The sequence below is a fragment of the Crocuta crocuta genome, unplaced genomic scaffold (genome assembly GCF_008692635.1).
Source record: "Crocuta crocuta isolate KB4526 unplaced genomic scaffold, BGI_CrCroc_1.0 scaffold35, whole genome shotgun sequence".
Taxonomy (NCBI): domain Eukaryota; kingdom Metazoa; phylum Chordata; class Mammalia; order Carnivora; family Hyaenidae; genus Crocuta; species Crocuta crocuta.
In genome coordinates, this window is record NW_027530625.1 from 7376006 (window position 1) to 7394790 (window position 18785).

Sequence of the window (18785 nt, forward strand, 5' to 3'; positions counted from 1 at the left end):
AGTGCTATTAATCTAATGCCTTTCCCTGTTTCCTTTTTCTTTTAAAGCTTTTTTTTTAATTTATGGGTTTTGTTTTGTTTTAAGTTTATTTATTTCGGGGTGGGGGGGATAGGGAGAGGGAGAAGGAGAATTCCAAGCAGGCTCAACCCCCAGTCTGGATCCTAACATGGGGCTCAATCTCACGACTGTGAGATCATGACCTGAGCTGAAACCAAGAGTCGAACCCTTAACTGACTGAACCCCCCTAGGCCTCCCTCCCTTTCAAAGTTTTGTTCATCTTCCCACCTGTAAAGTTTGCTATGGAAAGTCCAACATCAGCCCTACTTCCTATTTTATTTTTTCACTTCTTGTACTAGGACGGTTCTCTCTGACTCCATTCTGCCCGAGCCCTTTTTCTGTCGTGTGGACTTCCATTGTCATGGTGCTATTTTCTCCCTTCCTCTTTGTCCATTTTGTTCACTGCAGGGAGTACCCCCACTACTCCAACCTCCTCTCAGGCCCCGCAGAAGCTCGACGCTCCGGCCCCTGCCGCACCAGCCTCTGGTCCGCCTTCATCGCTGGCTGCTCCCCCCTCCACCTTCTCTTTACCTTCTGCTGTTGGAGCCACTTCCGTGTTCTCCTTCGGTTCTGCGTCGATGAAGCCATCCGGCTCTGCCCCAGGGGAGCCGCCTCCATATTCCAGTGCCTCTGGCACATCTCTCTTCTCTTTTGCTCCTCCTTCGCAAGCCTCCATGGCGTCCACCCCCGGGGCCTCTCCCACAGTGCCCCCCGCTGCCACATTCTCCTTCGGATCATCGGGTTTTAAGCCCACCCTGGAAAGCACACCGATGCCAAGCGTGTCTGCTCCGAACATAGGAGTGAAGCCCTCCTTCCCCTCCTCGGCCTCTGTGGTCAAGGTCAACCTTAGTGAGAAGTAAGTAACACTTGATGAGAGAGTGCTTCTGCTGTAGCATGAGTAGAAATACCACGCGGTAGTCCCTGGAAGTAGTCACTGAGAAGGGAGTTATGAATAGATTTTTTGCTTGTCTTCCAAAGTAATCCTGGCCAAGGGTAAAAACTCAGACAGCATAAAAGGTTTGCATTTATTCAGTGCATGGAGTCCAGGAGGGTCTCTTAGAATGTCTTGTTTTTCAGTCATTAGAGGTTTATATTTAAATTGTCATTTTTGCCTTTTTAGATTTAAAAGGTGGGAGATATGCCTTATTTTACAAAATGGGGCAATAAGAAATCTACATCCTGTGCGGGGAGTGAATCCCTTGTAGCACTTTTTCCCCTGTGTCCGCCCTTTACTCTCTGAACTGCTTTCTGACAGCCACCTCCGTCGTCTGTGAAGTTGTATGCCTGTCAGGTGACTCTCCCTTGTGACAGTCCTGGGGCGTCTCGTTCTTTGAGGACAGTCCTGGTTGCTTAACGTGACCCTTTACTCTCTCCACACGGGCGCCCCAGCAGCTCACGCACGTGTTATTCAGCTTTGTCCCTGGCTCTGGTCTCCCCGCGGGAGTGCAAGCCCCTTGATGAAAGTGATCCCTTACACCGTGTACACCCCCAGCTCTCCCCCACTCATCTCTGCTGCTTGTTGCTGCGGACGTGGTGCTGGCTGTGGCCACCGCTGCTGCCGCTGTCCCTACTGATATCAAGTGGCCACACGGCCACCTCACCCAACAGTTGTCTGGTATTCCATTTTGTCACCCTGTAGTGGATTACATGGCCGGTCTCCTGATGCTGGACATTTAGATTGTTGACAGACTTTTGCTCTGTCAGTAGAGCTTAACTTTCCCTTCCCGTAAGCATCCCAAAGACGGTGATCTCCTTTCTTCCTCCTTTCTCACTCCCCAGAGGAGGTGATCGCCCAAAGCGAGTTCTCAGTAATTTCCTTGGCAGAAGGGGAATACCAGCCTCTCCTAATAACAGAGCCCCAGCCTCCCTTTTTGTACGTAGCTTGATGGAACAGAAAATCAATAATTCACATTCTGATAAACTTCATTTCTCCTTCATGTTAAATACGTGATGTTTTCATTGAGTAGTGTATTCCTAAATACACAGGTCATTGTTTTCCTTGTCAGCGATCACCTTTCATAAGAAATAGCCAAACATGTATGTTTCACAGAGGCAGGAGCGCGGGGATAGTAAGTTGTCCCTCGGTAGCGTTGCTCAGGACCAGTGAGAAAGGGCCTCATTGCGGGCCCTCCTCACGCAGTCAGACCGCTCGTTGTTCCAGGTTCACTGCCGTGGCTCCCTCCACCCCTGCCATCAGCTCCCAGGCTACACCCGCCACGCTGCCGTTCTCCTCTGCCTCTAAGCCAGCTGCTTCCGGAGCTCTCAGCCACCCCACGCCCCTCTCAGCATCCAGCTCTGTGTCGTCAAAGCCCTCGGTCTCTTCCTCAGCATCAGGTATGGTTTTAAGGAAATCAGCCCTGAATTCTTACATTTGCATGTTTCACCTGTTAGGAATCCTGGCTCACGTAGTCAGACCAGATTAGTTTTTCTTGCTTCCTGTGTCTCACGCTAATGTGCTGTGAAGCCCGTGCTTTCGGAGTGATTGCAGTGGCCTCGATGCTGCCACGCTTGGCCCTCTGACGTTTCTCACGGAGCTAAGTGTATGTGGGGGCTCAGAGGAGGTGTTTGCTGTGGCCCCAGTCTTCAGGTGTAGCCTGCCCTACGTGAAGGGCAGTTACAAAACGATTCGCAAGTTGGTGTGAAAGAGCGAAACCTGTAGTGGCTGTTACGCTTATCGCCCCTGATGATGGTCTTTGGGTTTTCACACCCAGCTCTACTGTGAGCAAGTTTACCGAGTGAAGATTATAAGTGGAAATGGTTATCGTAACCGAGTTGAATTGAAGTGCATGATAAACTCCATGAACAGACGTCCCTGGCCTTCTTTCATCCTGCAGAAGGGTTGCATCAGTTGGGTAATGAAAACCGTGCCCTTCACCAAGTCAAGGCTTGGTAACATTTTGCACGAGTTGCTTTGCGTCTTTAGTTTTTAACATAAAATTTTTCCCTAAGACATTGGAGAGTTCCTCACAGGCACTTCACCCCTGAGTACGTTAAGTGTGGATCTCTCAAATACCAGCGTACCTGATACATTCGCACGCTCAGGAGATTTAATCATAATCTCATCCTTAGCCCACATTGACATTTCCACAGTTGTCCCAATAGTGTTCTTGGGAGCTTTTTTCCTGCTCCAGCCAAGGACCACGTATTCTAGTTTAGTTTTTTCTCTTTAGTGTCAGTGTCACACATTTTTTCGCCTAGTTCATCTTTCTCAGCATTGATGTTTGTGAAGCGGTCAGGCCAATAGGTAGGGAGCTGGCCCTCAATGTGGACGAGATTGTTTTCACACGACGAGATTCCACTTCAGCATTGTGGGTGGCAGTACCACATAGGTGATGTGTATCGTATCGCACTGTCTCATTTTGTCTTGACCCGAGTGATGTTAGCTTGCTCATGTGGTTAGGATGGTGTTTGCCAGAGGTGTCCAGTTTTTCAGTGGGTTATTTTCATGCGTGCCAGTGATAATACCTAGCCAGGCATGTTTGGGGTGCCATTTAGTGTTTGTCAGGAATAACGTTATCTCGGTAAATGTTGAACAGGCATTGATTGAGCCGTGAATTCCTGAAATCCTCTCTCTCACCTATTGCTCAGGAGAGAAGGCTGCCTTATGGAGTTTACCAGAGTCCCCTCATTCCAGGACTTTCCCTCAGATTCTGAAAGACAGACCTAGAAAGTTAAAGAGTCTTGCCTTAATCTTTTCACATCTGTTTTCAGTGTAGGAGAGAAGGGTTGAACCATGATGCGCGTACTCCCCATTTCCACTGCTCACCACCCACATCTCCCTATCCTTCCATTGTCATTCATTCATTCATTCTTTTTAAGTTGGCTCCACACCCAGCGTGGGGTTTGAACTCACAGCCCTGAGGTCAAGGGTCTCATGCTCCACCTGACCGAGCCAGCCAGGTGTCCCCTGCCATTATTTAATTCTTAAAGTTTGGAGGGTCCTAGGTTATTGGATCACAGCCTCAGTAGCATGCTGGACTCACTGGGGGATTTCTTCCCTGACAGTTCAGTCAGGTTCTCTGGAGGTGAGGTTTAGGTAGAGGTTTTTGGTGTGTGTGTTTTTTAAATGCTCCCTAGGGAATCCTAAAGTGCAGCAGAGCAAGTCTTGTTCTAGAAGCTTCCAGGAGGGTCCTGAAGACCTTATGAGTTCTTAGAAGGTGACGGGGTTATGTAAACTTTGTTCCTGGTTCTCAGAGGTGCAGCAGGAGCCTCAGGGGCGTAAGGATGGGCCCAAAGGCCAGCCTCCCAGGGCTGCACAAAAATGCACGTACCTACTTTCAGAGACATTCCAGTTTTACCTGCTTTATAAAAGAGTTTTGCATCTGAAAATATAATATGTGCTTTTTAGTTATCTTGGATCAGGCTAAAAACTGTGGACGTCACTCTTAGTAACAAAAATCATAAAATCGTAAGAGGAGGGCCGGGGACACTGAGCGGCTTGTTTTTTTAGATTTGAGGGAAGGACACACATGCTGAGAGAAAGACTGGGGAAAAACCGTGTTTTCATGGCCTTCTTATTCCAGCAGGGCGGTCCGCTCAGGGCAGTGCAGGCCCAGCGGCCTCGATGGTACAGAAGTCACCCCGGATAACCCCTCCGGCTGCAAAAGCGGGCTCTCCCCAGGTATGTTTAAGCGCAGCTTGCGTTGCCCTGTTTGTTCGTGCAGACAGTCATACGTGTTTATTACAGAATGGGTTTTCACGTTTTAGAAATCATACCTTCAAAATAGTACTGAGGACTACGTGCCGGGCAATACTGAAGCACGAGCTTTGAACATTTGTAATGTGCGCGCATAAAAGCCATTTATCTCCACCCCAGAGCCTTAGCGTTGTCTTCTCTGTGGGTTCCGAGCTTGTCCACGCTCTGCTGTTGGCTTGGTTGTTTTCGCTTCATGTCTGAAAGGACCGCAGCACCTGATTTTCTTCTCATTTCCAAAGTAACCAACTACTCCACCCAGGGTCCTCTGTTTCTGTGCCTTTCCATAAGCTTTCAGTTTATTTTACTTTTTTATTAACCTATAATACACACGGGTAAAAACAGACACACACACCAGCTGAATTCGCCTTGGTAACCAACACCCGGATCAAGAAGTGGGACATTACCAGGACCCCAGATTCCCCCTCATGTGTAGCCTCCTTGCCCGAGGGGGCTCCCTGCTGTGATTTCTAACAGCATAGCCTAGTTTGGCCTGTTCATACCTTCTCTGAAATGGATTCACACAGCATGCTTTCTTTTCTTTCTCTCTCTCTTTTTTTTTTTTTTTTTTACACAGTATGTTTTCTTGTGTTTGGCTCAACATTATGTTTGTGAAATCGATCCATATCATTGTGGCTGCATGAATTCATCGGGTGGCTGGACTACAGTATTTATTGTACCCTTGGCACACCTCAAGAGTTTCCAGGTTTAAGTTCTCACGAACGGCGTTGCTGTGACCGTGCAGTTGATGTCTCTGGGTGAACATACGTATGCATTTCTGTTGGGCGTGCACCCAGGAATGGAATTGCTGGGCCGTAGAAGATACATAACTTTCTCTTTAGTTAATTCCCACTGGGATTCTGTGGCAGTTCAGCTGGTCCATATCCTCACTAGCCTTGGTATTTTTCATTTTGTTGTTGTATTTTGTGGTTTTAATTACTGTTTTCCTGATGACCACTAAAATTGAGTCTTCTTTTAAGATATTTCAAAATTAGATATTAAGAAATATCTTCTTTCATGCGATGTCTCTTCCCAAGCCTTTTATCTGTTTTTCTACTGGGTTGTCTGTCTTCTTAGTGATTTATAAGAGTTCCTTGGAGCGCGCGTGCGCGCGCGTGCGCACACATACACGCACACGCACACACGTAGTGCAGATACTTTCTCACTCTGTGAATTGCCTTCATTCTATTCGTGATTTCTTTTTACGATTTAATAGAGTTCTTGGTGCGGTGAATACATCAGCTTTTCTTTTATGATTAGTGCTCTTTGTGTTCTGTTTTAGAAATCACTTCTGGTTCCAAGGTCAAAAACCTTCTTTCCTATATTGTTGGTTTTTTGTTTTGTTTTTTAATTTTTTTTAATGTTTATTTTTGAGAGAGAGAGACAGAACATGAGAGGGGAGGGGCAGAGAGAGAGGGAGACACAGAATCGGAAGCAGCCTCCAGGCTCCGAGCTGTCAGCACAGAGCCCGATGTGGGGCTGGAACTCACAAGTGGTGATATCGTGGCCTGAGCTGAAGTTGGACTTTCAACAGACTGAGCCCCCCGGGTGCCCGGTGCTTTCCTATATTTTTCTAAATGCTTTGTTTTTTTACTTTTCATGTTTAGATTTATAATTTGTCACCTCAGTTTATTTCTATGGTTTAACTTAAAGAGAATCTTAGGTCACTCTCCCACTTGATTATTTGCGTGCCCTCCGGACCGGAGTCCTGGTTTTTCCTTCTCTTTCCCAGCCAGCCCCTTCCTGCCCACAGCGTGCACCCTTACGGGCATAACGTAACGTAATGCCCAGGTGATAGGTCTGGTTTTAGGCACAGTGCCTGGCACATGCACATCTATCTATTAGATCAATGTTTGCAGCTTTAACACTTGCTCATGCAGTCTAAAATTCTCATCGTTGTAGGTATCACGTAATCTAAAAGCCATCTCTGTAAGGTCTTTTAAGGTCTTACCAGCAGAACTCTTGATTTCTGTCTCCCCCACAACTACTCCAGGTCGTTTGCTCCAGCCCCAAACCCGGAAGTCATTCTAGATTCCTCTATTGAACAGAACCTCCCCTTAGTCCTTACTAGTGGAAGGTCTTGTCAGCACTACTCTGGGTGTGTGTGTGTGTGTGTGTGTGTGTGTGTGTGTGTGAGAGAGAGAGAGAGAGAGAGACAAATCCACGTCTCTATCGCCCCTGCTAATGTCATATTTCAGGCCATTATCCATTCTTGCCTTGTTACCTTCCTGACCGGTCTCCCTATTTCTTCTCCCTCTCACTTATCTCTGTGCTCCATTTAGCAGCAGGAGGGATCTTTTAAAATCATAAAGCAAAGAATAAACCCCAAGTAGCTTCCCAGCGCACTTAGATAAACATCCTAACTCCTTGGTTTAGTTGTACACGACCCCCCCGTGCCCTCTCCAGCTTCCTCCCTGACATCACCGTGCCCACATTTGCTCTCTCTGCCACCAACATGCCGCACATCTTTCGTGCCTCACAGTCTTTGCGCTTGCTCTCCTCGCTGCCCAGAAGGTGCTTCCCCCAGAACTTTCTGGAGCTTTCCGCTTTACCTCAGGGCTCGGTGAGGGTGTTCTGGGCCATCTCCCCTCCAGTAGCACCCCCTTTCTCTTTCGCCCTGTCACTATCCCCAGCTGAAACAGTCACTCCCTACCTGTCTTGACCCAGGAGAACGTTAAGTTCCATGAGAGTAGGGACCTTCTCCGTCGTGTTCACCTCTTTCTCCACCGTCTAGAACATGCCACACACCAAGTAGGTACCCGGTCAATATGGGTTCGAAAGAACAAGCGAGGGGGAGCAGTGAGTGTATCACGAGGGAGCAAGCGCTGAGGCAGCGGCTTCGAGAAGCCGTACATCCGGTGGGGGTGCACCTGTCAACCTTTTGCCCTCCGTTTCAGGCAAAATCGCTTCAGCCTCCAGTTACGGAAAAGCAGGGCCATCCGTGGAAAGAGTCAGATCCCGTGATGGCTGGAATCGGGGAGGAGGTAAAGTGGATCCTGCAGGATTTTCCCAGCAGCGGCTCTGGCAGGGAGCCTTTGGCTCTGGCGCCCGGCTGTGGCTCGTCCCCGGGATCCACGCCTGCTAGGGTGCGGGAGCAGGGACAGTGCTGCCGTGCCCTTCACACTGAGGGGCTTCATCCCCTGTGGCTTCTGCAGATCGCACACTTTCAGAAGGAGCTGGGAGAGCTGAAGGCCCGGACGTCCAAAGCGTGTTTCCAGGTGGGCGCTTCGGAGGAGATGAAGATGCTGCGGACGGAGTCTGACGACCTGCACGCCTTCCTCCTGGAGATTAAGGAGACCACAGAGGTCTGTGCTTGCGGACGGTCTTCTGCATGGAATTGCGCTTTTGAGAGTTGCTCTCCCAGCACTCCGTGTGCTCTGTTCTGCGAGGACCATGGTGGTGGTTTTTAGAATAGTTTACGTAGGAATGCCAAGTTCAAGTCCTACCGTCAGCACTTGATTATGTGACCTTGGGCAAGTTAGCGTGGCTATGCCAGGTTTTAGTTTCCTCATAGAGCAAGTGGAATAATAGTAATAGTTTCTGCCCCCATTGACACCTGCAGGGCGCTCCATAAAAATCCGTTATCGCTGCTAGTTTTGGTATATTTGAAAATTTACCATATTTTGTAGTAAGTGGTTGGATTATAATAAAGAGTTGGGTTGAGGGGAATATCTGGTATAAAAGTACCGAGTATTCGGTCTTAGTAGTAGTTACTGTGTTACTGTTATTACTGGTTCCTGTGTGCCGGCACTGTGTTGTCTTGCTGAATCCTCTGCTAGGTGCTATTTGCTTTGTTTCTCTTGCAAATCAAGAGGCTGAAGGGTAGCGAGGTGAAGTAATTTGCCCAAAGCTACCCAGTTTCCACGTGCCAGTCCCAGAGTGTCTGCCTCCAGAACCCTGCCCTTAACGTGTTTCCAAAGAGGAGAGATCTCCAGGCTGTCAGCAGTGATTACCTTTAGGGAGCAGGATGGTGGGTGGTATCAATAGTTTTTCTCGTTCTCTGAGTTTCTGACCAGTAGACTAGGTGTTTTGTTTTGTTTTGTTTTGTTTTTTAGTGTTTGTCAATTTCTGAGAGAGAGAGGCAGAGCATGAGCAGGGGAGGGGCAGAGAGCGAGAGAGAGAGACACAGAATCCAAAGCAGGCTCCAGGCTCCAAGCTGTCAGCACAGAGCCCGATGTGGGGCTCGAACTCACAGACTGCGAGTTCCTAACCTGAGCCAAAGTCAGACGCTCAACCAACTGAGCCACCCAGGCGCCCCTGTGGCTTTTTAATGAGGAAAAAAAACATTTTTAAAAACTGAACATTAGTATTTTTCTTTGCGCACAGTGAACTTTCTTGTACGCCCGCTAACTGTTGAGACGCGTGCGTCATCTTCACTGCCTGAGAAGCACTACCTTCCAAGATCAGACAGAAAGGCTCATTTCTTAGAAATGCCACTTTATTTATTTTTTTTTTTGTATTAAAACATCCTTGTACCTTTTCTAGTCTCTACATGGAGATATAAGTACCCTGAAAACAACCTTACTGGAGGGCTTTGCTGGTGTTGAAGAAGCCAGAGAACAAAATGAGAGAAACTGTGACTCCGGATACGTGCACTTGCTCTATAAGCGGCCCCTGGATCCCAAGAGCGAAGCGAAGCTCCAGGTAAGAGGACCCAGCCCAGATGAGCTGCTTATAACTCCTGCCAGGCCGCCCCTCTGTGAGGCCCTGTCTGGAGGACTGCCCCCGTGAAGTTGTTAACTTCCTGCCACTCATTTACCCACTTTGCACAGACTTCCTCAGCTGTGACAAAGAAAAGTGCACTTTTCTGCTTAATTTTTTTTAGGATGAAAACAAACATTAGATTTCTTTATTAAACTTTGGTGCAAAGCATACCATTGGGAAAAATATATATTTATACATCAGAGGACAAATAATAAATGTTCATGTGGCAATTAGTGAGTGCTAACACTCTGCTGGGTGTTCTTCGCACGTTATTTCTGAACTTCCAAACCAGCTGCTCTGCAATGCAAGAGTTACTGGTCCTGTTATACAGATAATAGTCCCTTGGGCTGAGGAGCTTGGCCCTGGTAATGTTGTTAGTACGAGTGCAACCAGATGGAAGGCTCCATCTGCTGGGGCTCTTTCCTGTACACCGGACTTCAGCAAGGTCACTTCTCTCATCCATTTGTAATTATTCTTATTTTCTATTGTGGCGAAATCTGGTTTTTGTTTCCATCTTTTCAGTTTACTGAAAATTGTTGCGTCTCGAGCCTTAGCGGGATCACCTGCCACCTCCTTGCATTTGCCCAGGGTCCCAGTAGGAAAGGGTGCACAGGTGGCCGGTCTGGTCTTCCTCATCTAGGATGTGAGGTCTGTAACTGGGCCGAATCCCCTCCTGCCTCGGAGGGTTTGAGGCTGCGGACTCTACTCTGTCTGCCATTTCTATGCCCCCACCTGGCAGATTGACTACAGTAGGGAAATGACCGAATGTCCTGGAGAGTGGGAGACCCCCTGCTGTGTCACTCAGCCCCTGCCATGTGGCTGGGGGCCCATGGGTGTGTACAGTCTGGGAGAAAGACCCCTGCCTGCCACTCTTCAGGTTACCGCCTCCAGGGCGCATCTAGATACACGTTCTCGATACGTGCGTTTCCACCTCTTGCTCTGCGTCCAAGCTGCAGGAGAAAGAAGCGTGCTGCTCTGGGGGGACCTTCAAGAGGAAACGCTTTTCTCTTCTCACAGCACTAAGCAGATAACCGCATTTATCCGGTACATGCCACGTACGAAAGGGGATAAGGAAACATGCTGGAACCACCCGAGTGTCCCTACGAATAAGTGCCGGTCCCCGAGCCTGACTCAGAGCCTGGGCTCCTAACCGCTGCACTGCGCTGTGCCGGTCCTGCGGCTGGGTGCGCGGCGGCTCAAGAGGGAACATGTGACCGTAACGTGGGATACGTTGCTGTGGCGTTGCCAGTGATGCAGCAGTAAGCCGAAGAAACCAAGTATCTGTGACAGGCCTTGAAGGAGAAGCTTGCTTTTCCGGTAGACGGAGTGGGAGGGCCCTTGGAAGGAAGAGCGCAAGCTAGCGCACAGAGGCGCAGTCCCGCCCGTGTCAGAGAGGGCGGCCGGCCTGCCGCTGCCGTCGCGCAATGAGTTGCAGTTTATATCTGATGCTATGGGGACTGCTGCTTCCTCCTGGAATCAGCCTGGCTCTTTCTAAATGACATTTGCTCTTTTTCAGTTGGGGCATGTATCCTCATCCAAGAGTAATTTTTAAAACGAAACACAGTAAGCACTGTGTACCAGGATGGTTCCCGGTGGGCAGCACATTGCCTGCCTTGATAACTGTATTTAGTGGAATGCTTTATCTTCATTTCACTTTTCGTTTCTGAGAGTCAGGCTGTATAGCCGTGAAAGTTAACACTGGATTAACATTTAAAGAAAACTGTTGCAGGCCTCAAATGAATAGGCGTGAATTTTAGTAATGGGCAGTTCACTTGCTATTGATGACACTCTTCTTTGAGAAGAGGAGTTTTTCTCAACCGGTAGGGAGACTTACGTGTCCTGTGCTACGAATAGATAGGTTCAGAATCATTTTCAGCACTTTTATAGGCTAATTTTGTCCGTATTACAGTTAATTTCATGGGTGGGAGAGCAAAGACTGAACGGATGCGCTGTCGGAGGCGCGGCGTGCAGTGGCAAATTCCTAGAGCCTGTTGAGTTTCAGTGTAGGAGCTGATGATGAGAGAATGAGCCATGGTGTTTGTGCCCTGGCGCCCTGGAGTGGCACGCCCAATCTGTGCCTCTCTGTCACAGTTAAAAAGGTTGAGTTCCGTTGTTCATTTTAATGACGCCACTCTAATGATTCGGTTGAAGCCTGTTGTGTTTTCTTTGTTCCTTACGGTTCTCAGTAGAAAAACATTGCAAAATTATTTTGATTGTTTTGGTATATTGTCCTCCAAGCTACTGGAAAACGGAGTCATTCCCTTTCTCGTTTTATTTTCTTGTAGGAAATCCGGCGCCTCCATCAGTACGTGAAATTCGCCGTCCAAGATGTGAATGATGTGCTGGACTTGGAATGGGATCGGCATCTGGAACAAAAGAAAAAACAAAAGTGAGCGAGGTCCCCGCATCCACCGTGGGTGGCAGGAGATACTGCTGTGGGCTTTTTTAAAAGATGGTTTAGGAATGTGGATCCAAAACCCTACAGGTGTTTACCGTATTCTAGAAATTTGTTCTACAGACATAATAGCAACGCTCACGACTGTTGACATAGAAGAGTTAGTGTCGCGGCATCATTTTTGATAGTGAAGAACTGGAGTGACCCTGTATCTAGAAGTTAGAGAGCGGCCGCATAAGTCTGGTCATGTTTTCTTCTTGCGGAATACCGCATAGCGTGCCCTCAGGAGACCATTAAATACGTGTTGTGTGTGACATGAAACATACAAAATAATCACATCATGAGAACGTTAGACCCGATATATAAAACGTGAGAAAGGAGAAGACAACACTTGTACCGGACGATCTCAGGGTGGAGGTCTCAGCATAGAAAAGAGGCTAGAAAGAAATCTGTCGCCGTATTCAGTTACAGCTGCGAATGGGGTTAAGGGGAATTTTTCTTTTATACTTTTCTGTATCTTCCAAGTCTTCTTGTTGAGGAGACCTTCCTAATTAGGGTGGATGACTTAGAAGGGAGGGAGGGAAGAAAGGCACAGGAGAACCTGGTCCTGCCCTCGTCTTCTGTCCCCGGATGTTTGGCTGTATGCCATCTGTGCTCCCGAAGGAACAGAAAGCAGTGCATTGTGAGAACAGTGACGTGCCTACAGGAAAGCCGAGAAATAGATCAGCCCTCAAAATGCTCGCTCTTTGAAACGCCTACACTTGATTAGTGTGATTAGCCCTGTAAGGAAACAAACCGGGAAATGATCTGTTTACTTGTTTATGAAGCTGTGGGATCACAGAACTTGTAAGTGGGGCAACCTGGGTGCGATGTCAGGGGCAGGGCTTGAATGTGCTTAAGATTCAGTAAACAGAATTCAATACATCGCCCCGTACAGTGTGGAGGAAGGTTTTGTACCTGACCCGAGTGCCTCCGTTTGGAGCACTGATAGGGGAAGGTAGATGGGAGTGTTGACTCAGGGACACTGGGCGGGGTGGGGTGGGGGGGATTCGGTTCTGTGGCCTGTGGCCTGGAGCACTTGTCCCCTCGGCGGTGGGGCCCCATTCGAGATTTCACACTCCCTGCCCTGGTTCTGAATTCACGTTCAAGCGCATGGGAGAGAATGACTTGACCTAACAGCAGGAACATTCTGTTCCGCCTGACGGTTAGCTTTCTCTTCGCTAATTAAGAAGTTGGCTTTTGTAAAAGTGTGTGATGCATGATGGTGACAGACACACTAGACTTTTCTTCTCCTTTATGACAACTCTATGCATTTTCTCCTTCACGTGCTTTTTTTTTTTTTTTAAACTCCCCTCTCTGCAGAGTTTAAGTTCCTAAATCTGTGTAGGTTTTTGGTACACCTCTTTGTTTTTAACCCCTTCTAAATGTTACCTTGTACCCTACCGAAATGCCTTCCTAGAAATTTATGTCGAACTGCCTTTGTCACCAGAAAGAAAGGGACTGTTGTTCCTTTCTTATTCTAAATCTTTCAGGTGGGCTACCCCCTTGCTACTACACCACGTGCTTATCCGTGTTTCTTGACAGCACTCTGGAGAAATGACATCCCCATAGACCTCCAATGGGCCCTGGGGCTTTGTTTGTTAGTGTGATTTACAGGCGGAAAAATCCACAAACCCCGAGTGTATAGCTGAACGAACATATTCTCCCTTCCCCTCATTTTTGACTCCCGTCTCCCACCCTTCTTTCCCCCGGAACCTCTGTGAGGCTTTGTCCGATTGTGCTGTTCTTTGCTACAGGCCTGGCCTGCTCACCCTGGGCCCCTGGGCCTCGCTCTGTATTATCTTTGCACAGCTTTCATTCTCTCGTCACGTCCTCATAACTCCCCGGTGTGGATTGTCCACTGGGTGCTCTCCAGGTTAGCCACTCACTGCTACGGTTGTAGTGTGCGGACCATTCGCGCCACACTCTTTCCTCTCTGCCGTCTGCAGGCGCTTGCTGGTGCCAGAGCGAGAGACGCTCTTCAACACGCTGGCCAACAACCGGGAAATCATCAACCAGCAGAGGAAGAGGTTGAACCACCTGGTGAACAGTCTCCAGCAGCTCCGTCTCTATAACCAGACCTCCCAGTGGAGCCTCCCCTCGGATGTGACCTCCCAGAGCAGCGCCCACAGGTGTGCAGGCGAGCGGGCCCGTCGGTGCCAGCGCTGGTACTCGAGGACGGTGGTTGACGGGACGGATAACTGACTGTTCAGGAGTCAGGTGATGTGGGTTTGAAAGGGACTCTGCTGCCGCCGGTGCGATCCGGTCAGCTTCCTCGTGCTCTCTGACCCTAAAAAATGGAGGTAATGCACCTGCCTCAGAGGATTACTGGGGTGAAATTAAGTGTGCCTGATGAAACAGGTGCCAGCAGATGGCCCAGAGTCTCTAGAAACCGTGTTCTTTTGAAAATTAACGACTAGAGGGGCGCCTGGGTGGCTCAGTCCTTTAAGCGTCTGACTTCAGCTCGGGTCGTGATCTCCCGTTTCGTGGGTGTGAGCTGCACATCGGACTCTGCGCCGACAGCACAGAGTCCACATCAGACCCTCTGTCCCCCTCTCTCTGATCCTCCCCTGCTTGCACACTCTCACTCTTTCTCCCTCTCTTTTTCTCTCTCAAAAATAAACATTTTTATTTACTTATTTTAAATCTTTTTTTTCAAAAAATATTTTTAATGTTTCTTTTATTTTTGAGACAGACACAGAGCATGAGCAGGGGAGGGGCAGAGAGAGAGGGAGACACAGAACTCAAAGCAGGCTAGACATGGGGCTCGAACTCGTCAACTACAAGATCATGACCTGAGCCGAAGTCAGACGCTCAACTGACTGAGCNACATGGCCAGATTTCATTGTTTCTCATTGCCGCCCTACAAACATTTTAAAATAAGAAGTTAACCTGGCAGAATTAGGTTGACTAGCTTGTCTAGAAACTCAGACTTGTCATTTTGAGTGGAAAACTTTCAGACCCGGCTGTTAGACAGTTTTCCCCTGAAGTTACCAGGGTGATTTTGTGTTTGTGCCTTTAGGCGGAAAGCCCTCTGTGCTGAAGCACTGTTAGCGCTATGGGAGGGGGGTGCGGGGGGACGTTGAGATAGTCTCTCTCTCTCCTTTTGGATCAATCACATTGATTGCTCAGATTTCCTGTTTCTATACTGGGGATGTTCCTATCGCTGGCATTTGTATTGGGAGATTTCTCAGGTCGTAGTTGGTTTGCAGGTAACATTCTTCTCTTTCAGTTTTGACAGTGACCTTGAAAGTCTCCGCAATGCCTTGCTGAAAACCACCATAGAATCCCACACCAAGCCCTTGCCCAGAGTGCCAGGTGAGTACTTTTTTCCTCAGTCTTTAACTCTATGTTCCCTTCTGTTGATGCCTTAAAAAAACCAGGTCTTAAGTATTTACGGGTTCATGAATTTCTTGCAGCTAAACTGTCCCCCGTGAAACAAGCACAGTTGAGAAACTTCTTGGCCAAGAGGAAGACCCCCCCAGTGAGATCCACTGCTCCAGGTAAAGGAAACTGGTCCAGAATTTTTTAGCACAGAATATGCAGGACCTGGTATAGAAGTAGGAAAGGGGTCTGTGTGTCCGTGTTTCCCTGTTGTTCTTCATGGGAAATAGAGGAAATGTCCCCAGAATCTGTTGTCCATCTGAACATTGGAGTAGGGAGCAGCTTATCCGTACAGGACACAGCAGTTCGAGGCCGTCATTTCTGCTGCAGCCGTGATTCCCAAGGGTTTGGAGGAGACCGAGTTGGCTCCGGGGACCCAAGCCTCTGCTTTGTTCGGAGATGTTTTACTTCTCTGATTTGTGTAGGGTTTTGAGTAGAATTGCATTTGGGGGAGAAAAAAAATCACTTAATAAATAAATAAACTACTGGTGAGGGAATGATGGCGAAACATACTTGCCTGGAAAGAAGTCCTGTGACTAAGGAAACACTGTTTTTTCCCTTAAGTTATTTAGATTTATTATCTCCATTTTCTTTTTAAAAAATACTTGTCATGTGTCATTTCATACGTAATTATGTTTTGCTTTAGTGCGCGTATCTGCTGTTTTCTTTGAAATTCTCTTTTGAGTTGAAACTTCTTTTACACCAACAACAGATGCTTTTTGGTAATTAAAATAGAAGAAGTAAATTTAGGGGCTCCTGGGTGGCTCGGTTGGTTAAGGGCCCAGCCTTGGCTCAGGTCGTGATCTCACGGTTTTTGAGATAGAGCCCGGGTAGGGCTCTCAGCGTAGAGCCCACTTTGGTTCCTCCGTCCCCCTTCTCTCTCTGCCCCTCCCCCTCTTGCACACTCTCAAAAATAAACTTTTTTTTAAAAGGAAATTTAACCTTTACTGTACCATGATTTATTAATTTTTCTCAAATCATATAATGTTGAATTAGGTAAATCGGGACAAGAATTCTTAATAGCTTTTTTTAATCTAAAGAATGCGTTTTCTTGGGATATAATTGGAAAAATAGAGAAAAGTATAAAGAAGAATAGAAAGTAACTCTAATTCCTCAATCCAGATACATCATCAATTAGTTCATGTTGGTTTACTCCCGAACATTTTTCTTTAGATATGGAAATGTGAGTTTTCAAAAGTGAGACTGAGACTAGAACATTGGTGGTTTTGCGTCCTAATGAGTTCTGAGTGGGGGATGGAAGAGAAGTCTCAGCAACGACATGGACAGATTGGAACCCCTCGCGCTGTGGGTGGGAAAAGGGCACAGCCACCGTGCAAGACAGTTGGATAGTACCTTAAAATGTGAGAGAGAGAACCACGGTGTGATCCAGCAAATCACTGGTGCGTAGATGCCCAAAAGAAGTGAAAACAAGGACTCAGACATATCTGTACACTCTTGTTCATAGCGGCACTACTCATAGTAGCTGAAAGGTAGAAGCAAGCCAGAGGTCCATCAGCAGCCGAAGGGATAAGCAAAACGGGGTATATATGCACCTCAGAAAGGAAGGAGAATCTGACACGCTATGCTGTGGATGAACCTTGAGGACGCTGTGCTGAGAGAAGCCAGTCACAAAAAGACAAATACTCTATAATTCTGCTTATATGAGGTCCTTAGAGGATTTCATTCTTTTTTATATTTCTATGCACACACCCCTCCCCACCCCCCCACAGTCCTAATCCATTCATCTGTCAATGGACACTTGGGCTTTTTCCAGAATTTGGTTATTATAAATAATGCTACAGGGGCACCAAAGCATCCGACTTTGGCTCAGGTCATGATCTCATGGCTCGTGAGTTCGAGCCCCACGTCAGGCTCTGCTGACAGCTCAGAGCCTGGAGCCTGCTTCAGATTGTGTGTTTCCCTCTCTCTCTGCCCCTCTCCCACTCACATTCTTTCTCTCTCAGAAAATAAACATTAAAAAAAATTAAAGCTGCAGTAAACATAGGGGTGTATGTATCCATTTGAATTACTGTTTTTCTTTGGGTAAACATTTTGTAGTGCAATTCCTGGATTGTAGGGTAGCTCTATTTTTATTTTTTTTGAGGACCCTCCATGCTGTCCTCCACAGCGGCTGCACCTGTTTGCATTCCCACCCACAGTGCACAAGGGCTTCTTTTTCTCCACATCCTCGCCAGCACTTGTTATTTTTTATGTTTTTGATTTTAGCCATTCTGACAGATGTGAGGTGATCCCCTGTTGTAGTTTTGATTTGTGTTTTCCTTACGATGAGTGATGTTGAGCATCTGTTCATGTGTCTGTGGGCCATCCGTATGACTTCTGTGGAAAAATGTTCATGTCTTCTGCCCATGTTTTAATTGGATTTTTCAGTTTTTTGGTGTCAAATTGTAGAAGTTCTTGGATTTTGGATACTAATCCTTTATCAGATGTATTTGTAAATACCTCTTCTATTCTGCAGGTTGTCTTTTAGTTTCATGTAGAAGCCATTGATTATGACGTAGTCCTCGTAGTTTATTTTTGCTTCTGTTTCCCTCACCTTAGGAGGCCTCTGTAGAAAGATGTTGCTATGCCCGATGTCAAAGAAATTGCTTCCTGTGCTCTCTTCTAGGATTTTTATGACTTTAGGTCTCACTTTTAGGTCCTTAATCTGTTTCGAGTTGTTGTTTTTTTTTTTTTAATTTAATTTTTTTTTGAGAGAGAGCACGTGTGTGCGCACACATGAGCAAGGGAGGGGCAGAAAGAGGGAGAGAGAATCCCAACTAGGTTCCACGCTGTCCGCGCAGTGCCTGACAGGGATCTCAGATCCACAGACTGTGACCTGAGATCGTGACCTGGGCTGAAATCAAGAGTCAAATGCTCAAGCAATTGAGTCACCCGAGTTCCTTCTTTTTTTTAGTTTATTTTTGCATTTGGTGTAGTAAAGTAGTTTAATATCATTATGCTGCGTATAGCAGTTCAGTTTTCCCAACACCATTGGTTGAAGAGACTGTCTTTTTACCGTTGCATATTCTTTCCTCCTTTGTCAAAGATTAACTGAGCATATAATTGTGGGCTTATTTCTGGGTTTTCTGTTCTGTTCCATTGATCTATGTGTCTGTTTTAATGCGTTAGTAACGTACTGTTTTTTGGATTTTTGTTTTTTGTTGTGTGTGTGTGTATGTTTTGGTTTTGGTTTTTTGTTTTGTTTTGTTTTGTTTTTGGTACCATACTGCTCTGATTATTTCAGCTTTGAAATACAACTTGAAGTCTGGAATAGTGTTGCCTCCATGTTTTGTTTTTCTTTTTGAAGATTGCTTTGGCTGTTCGGGGTCTTTTGTGGATCCGTACAAAGTTTAGGATTATTTGTTCTAGTTCTGTGAAAAATGCTGTTGGCATTAACTGTATGGATTGCTTTGGGCAGGAAAGCCATTTTGACACTACTTGTTCCTCTAGTCCATGAGCATAGAATGTCTTTCTGTTTCTTTGTGTTATCTTCATTTTCTTTCATCAGTGTTT

General features: G+C 47.0%; 1 protein-coding gene across 1 annotated transcript in view; it reads left to right on the top strand.

The window, feature by feature from the left end:
• NUP214 (nucleoporin 214) overlaps positions 1 to 18785 on the top strand; it is a 101496-nt gene that overhangs the window by 20328 nt on the left and 62383 nt on the right. Inside the window, 10 exon segments of the mRNA XM_077768400.1 lie at positions 466 to 913; positions 2219 to 2391; positions 4581 to 4678; positions 7648 to 7734; positions 7906 to 8055; positions 9236 to 9394; positions 11740 to 11843; positions 13838 to 14020; positions 15121 to 15206; positions 15308 to 15391. Of these exon segments, the coding sequence (XP_077624526.1) occupies positions 466 to 913; positions 2219 to 2391; positions 4581 to 4678; positions 7648 to 7734; positions 7906 to 8055; positions 9236 to 9394; positions 11740 to 11843; positions 13838 to 14020; positions 15121 to 15206; positions 15308 to 15391 (1572 nt within the window).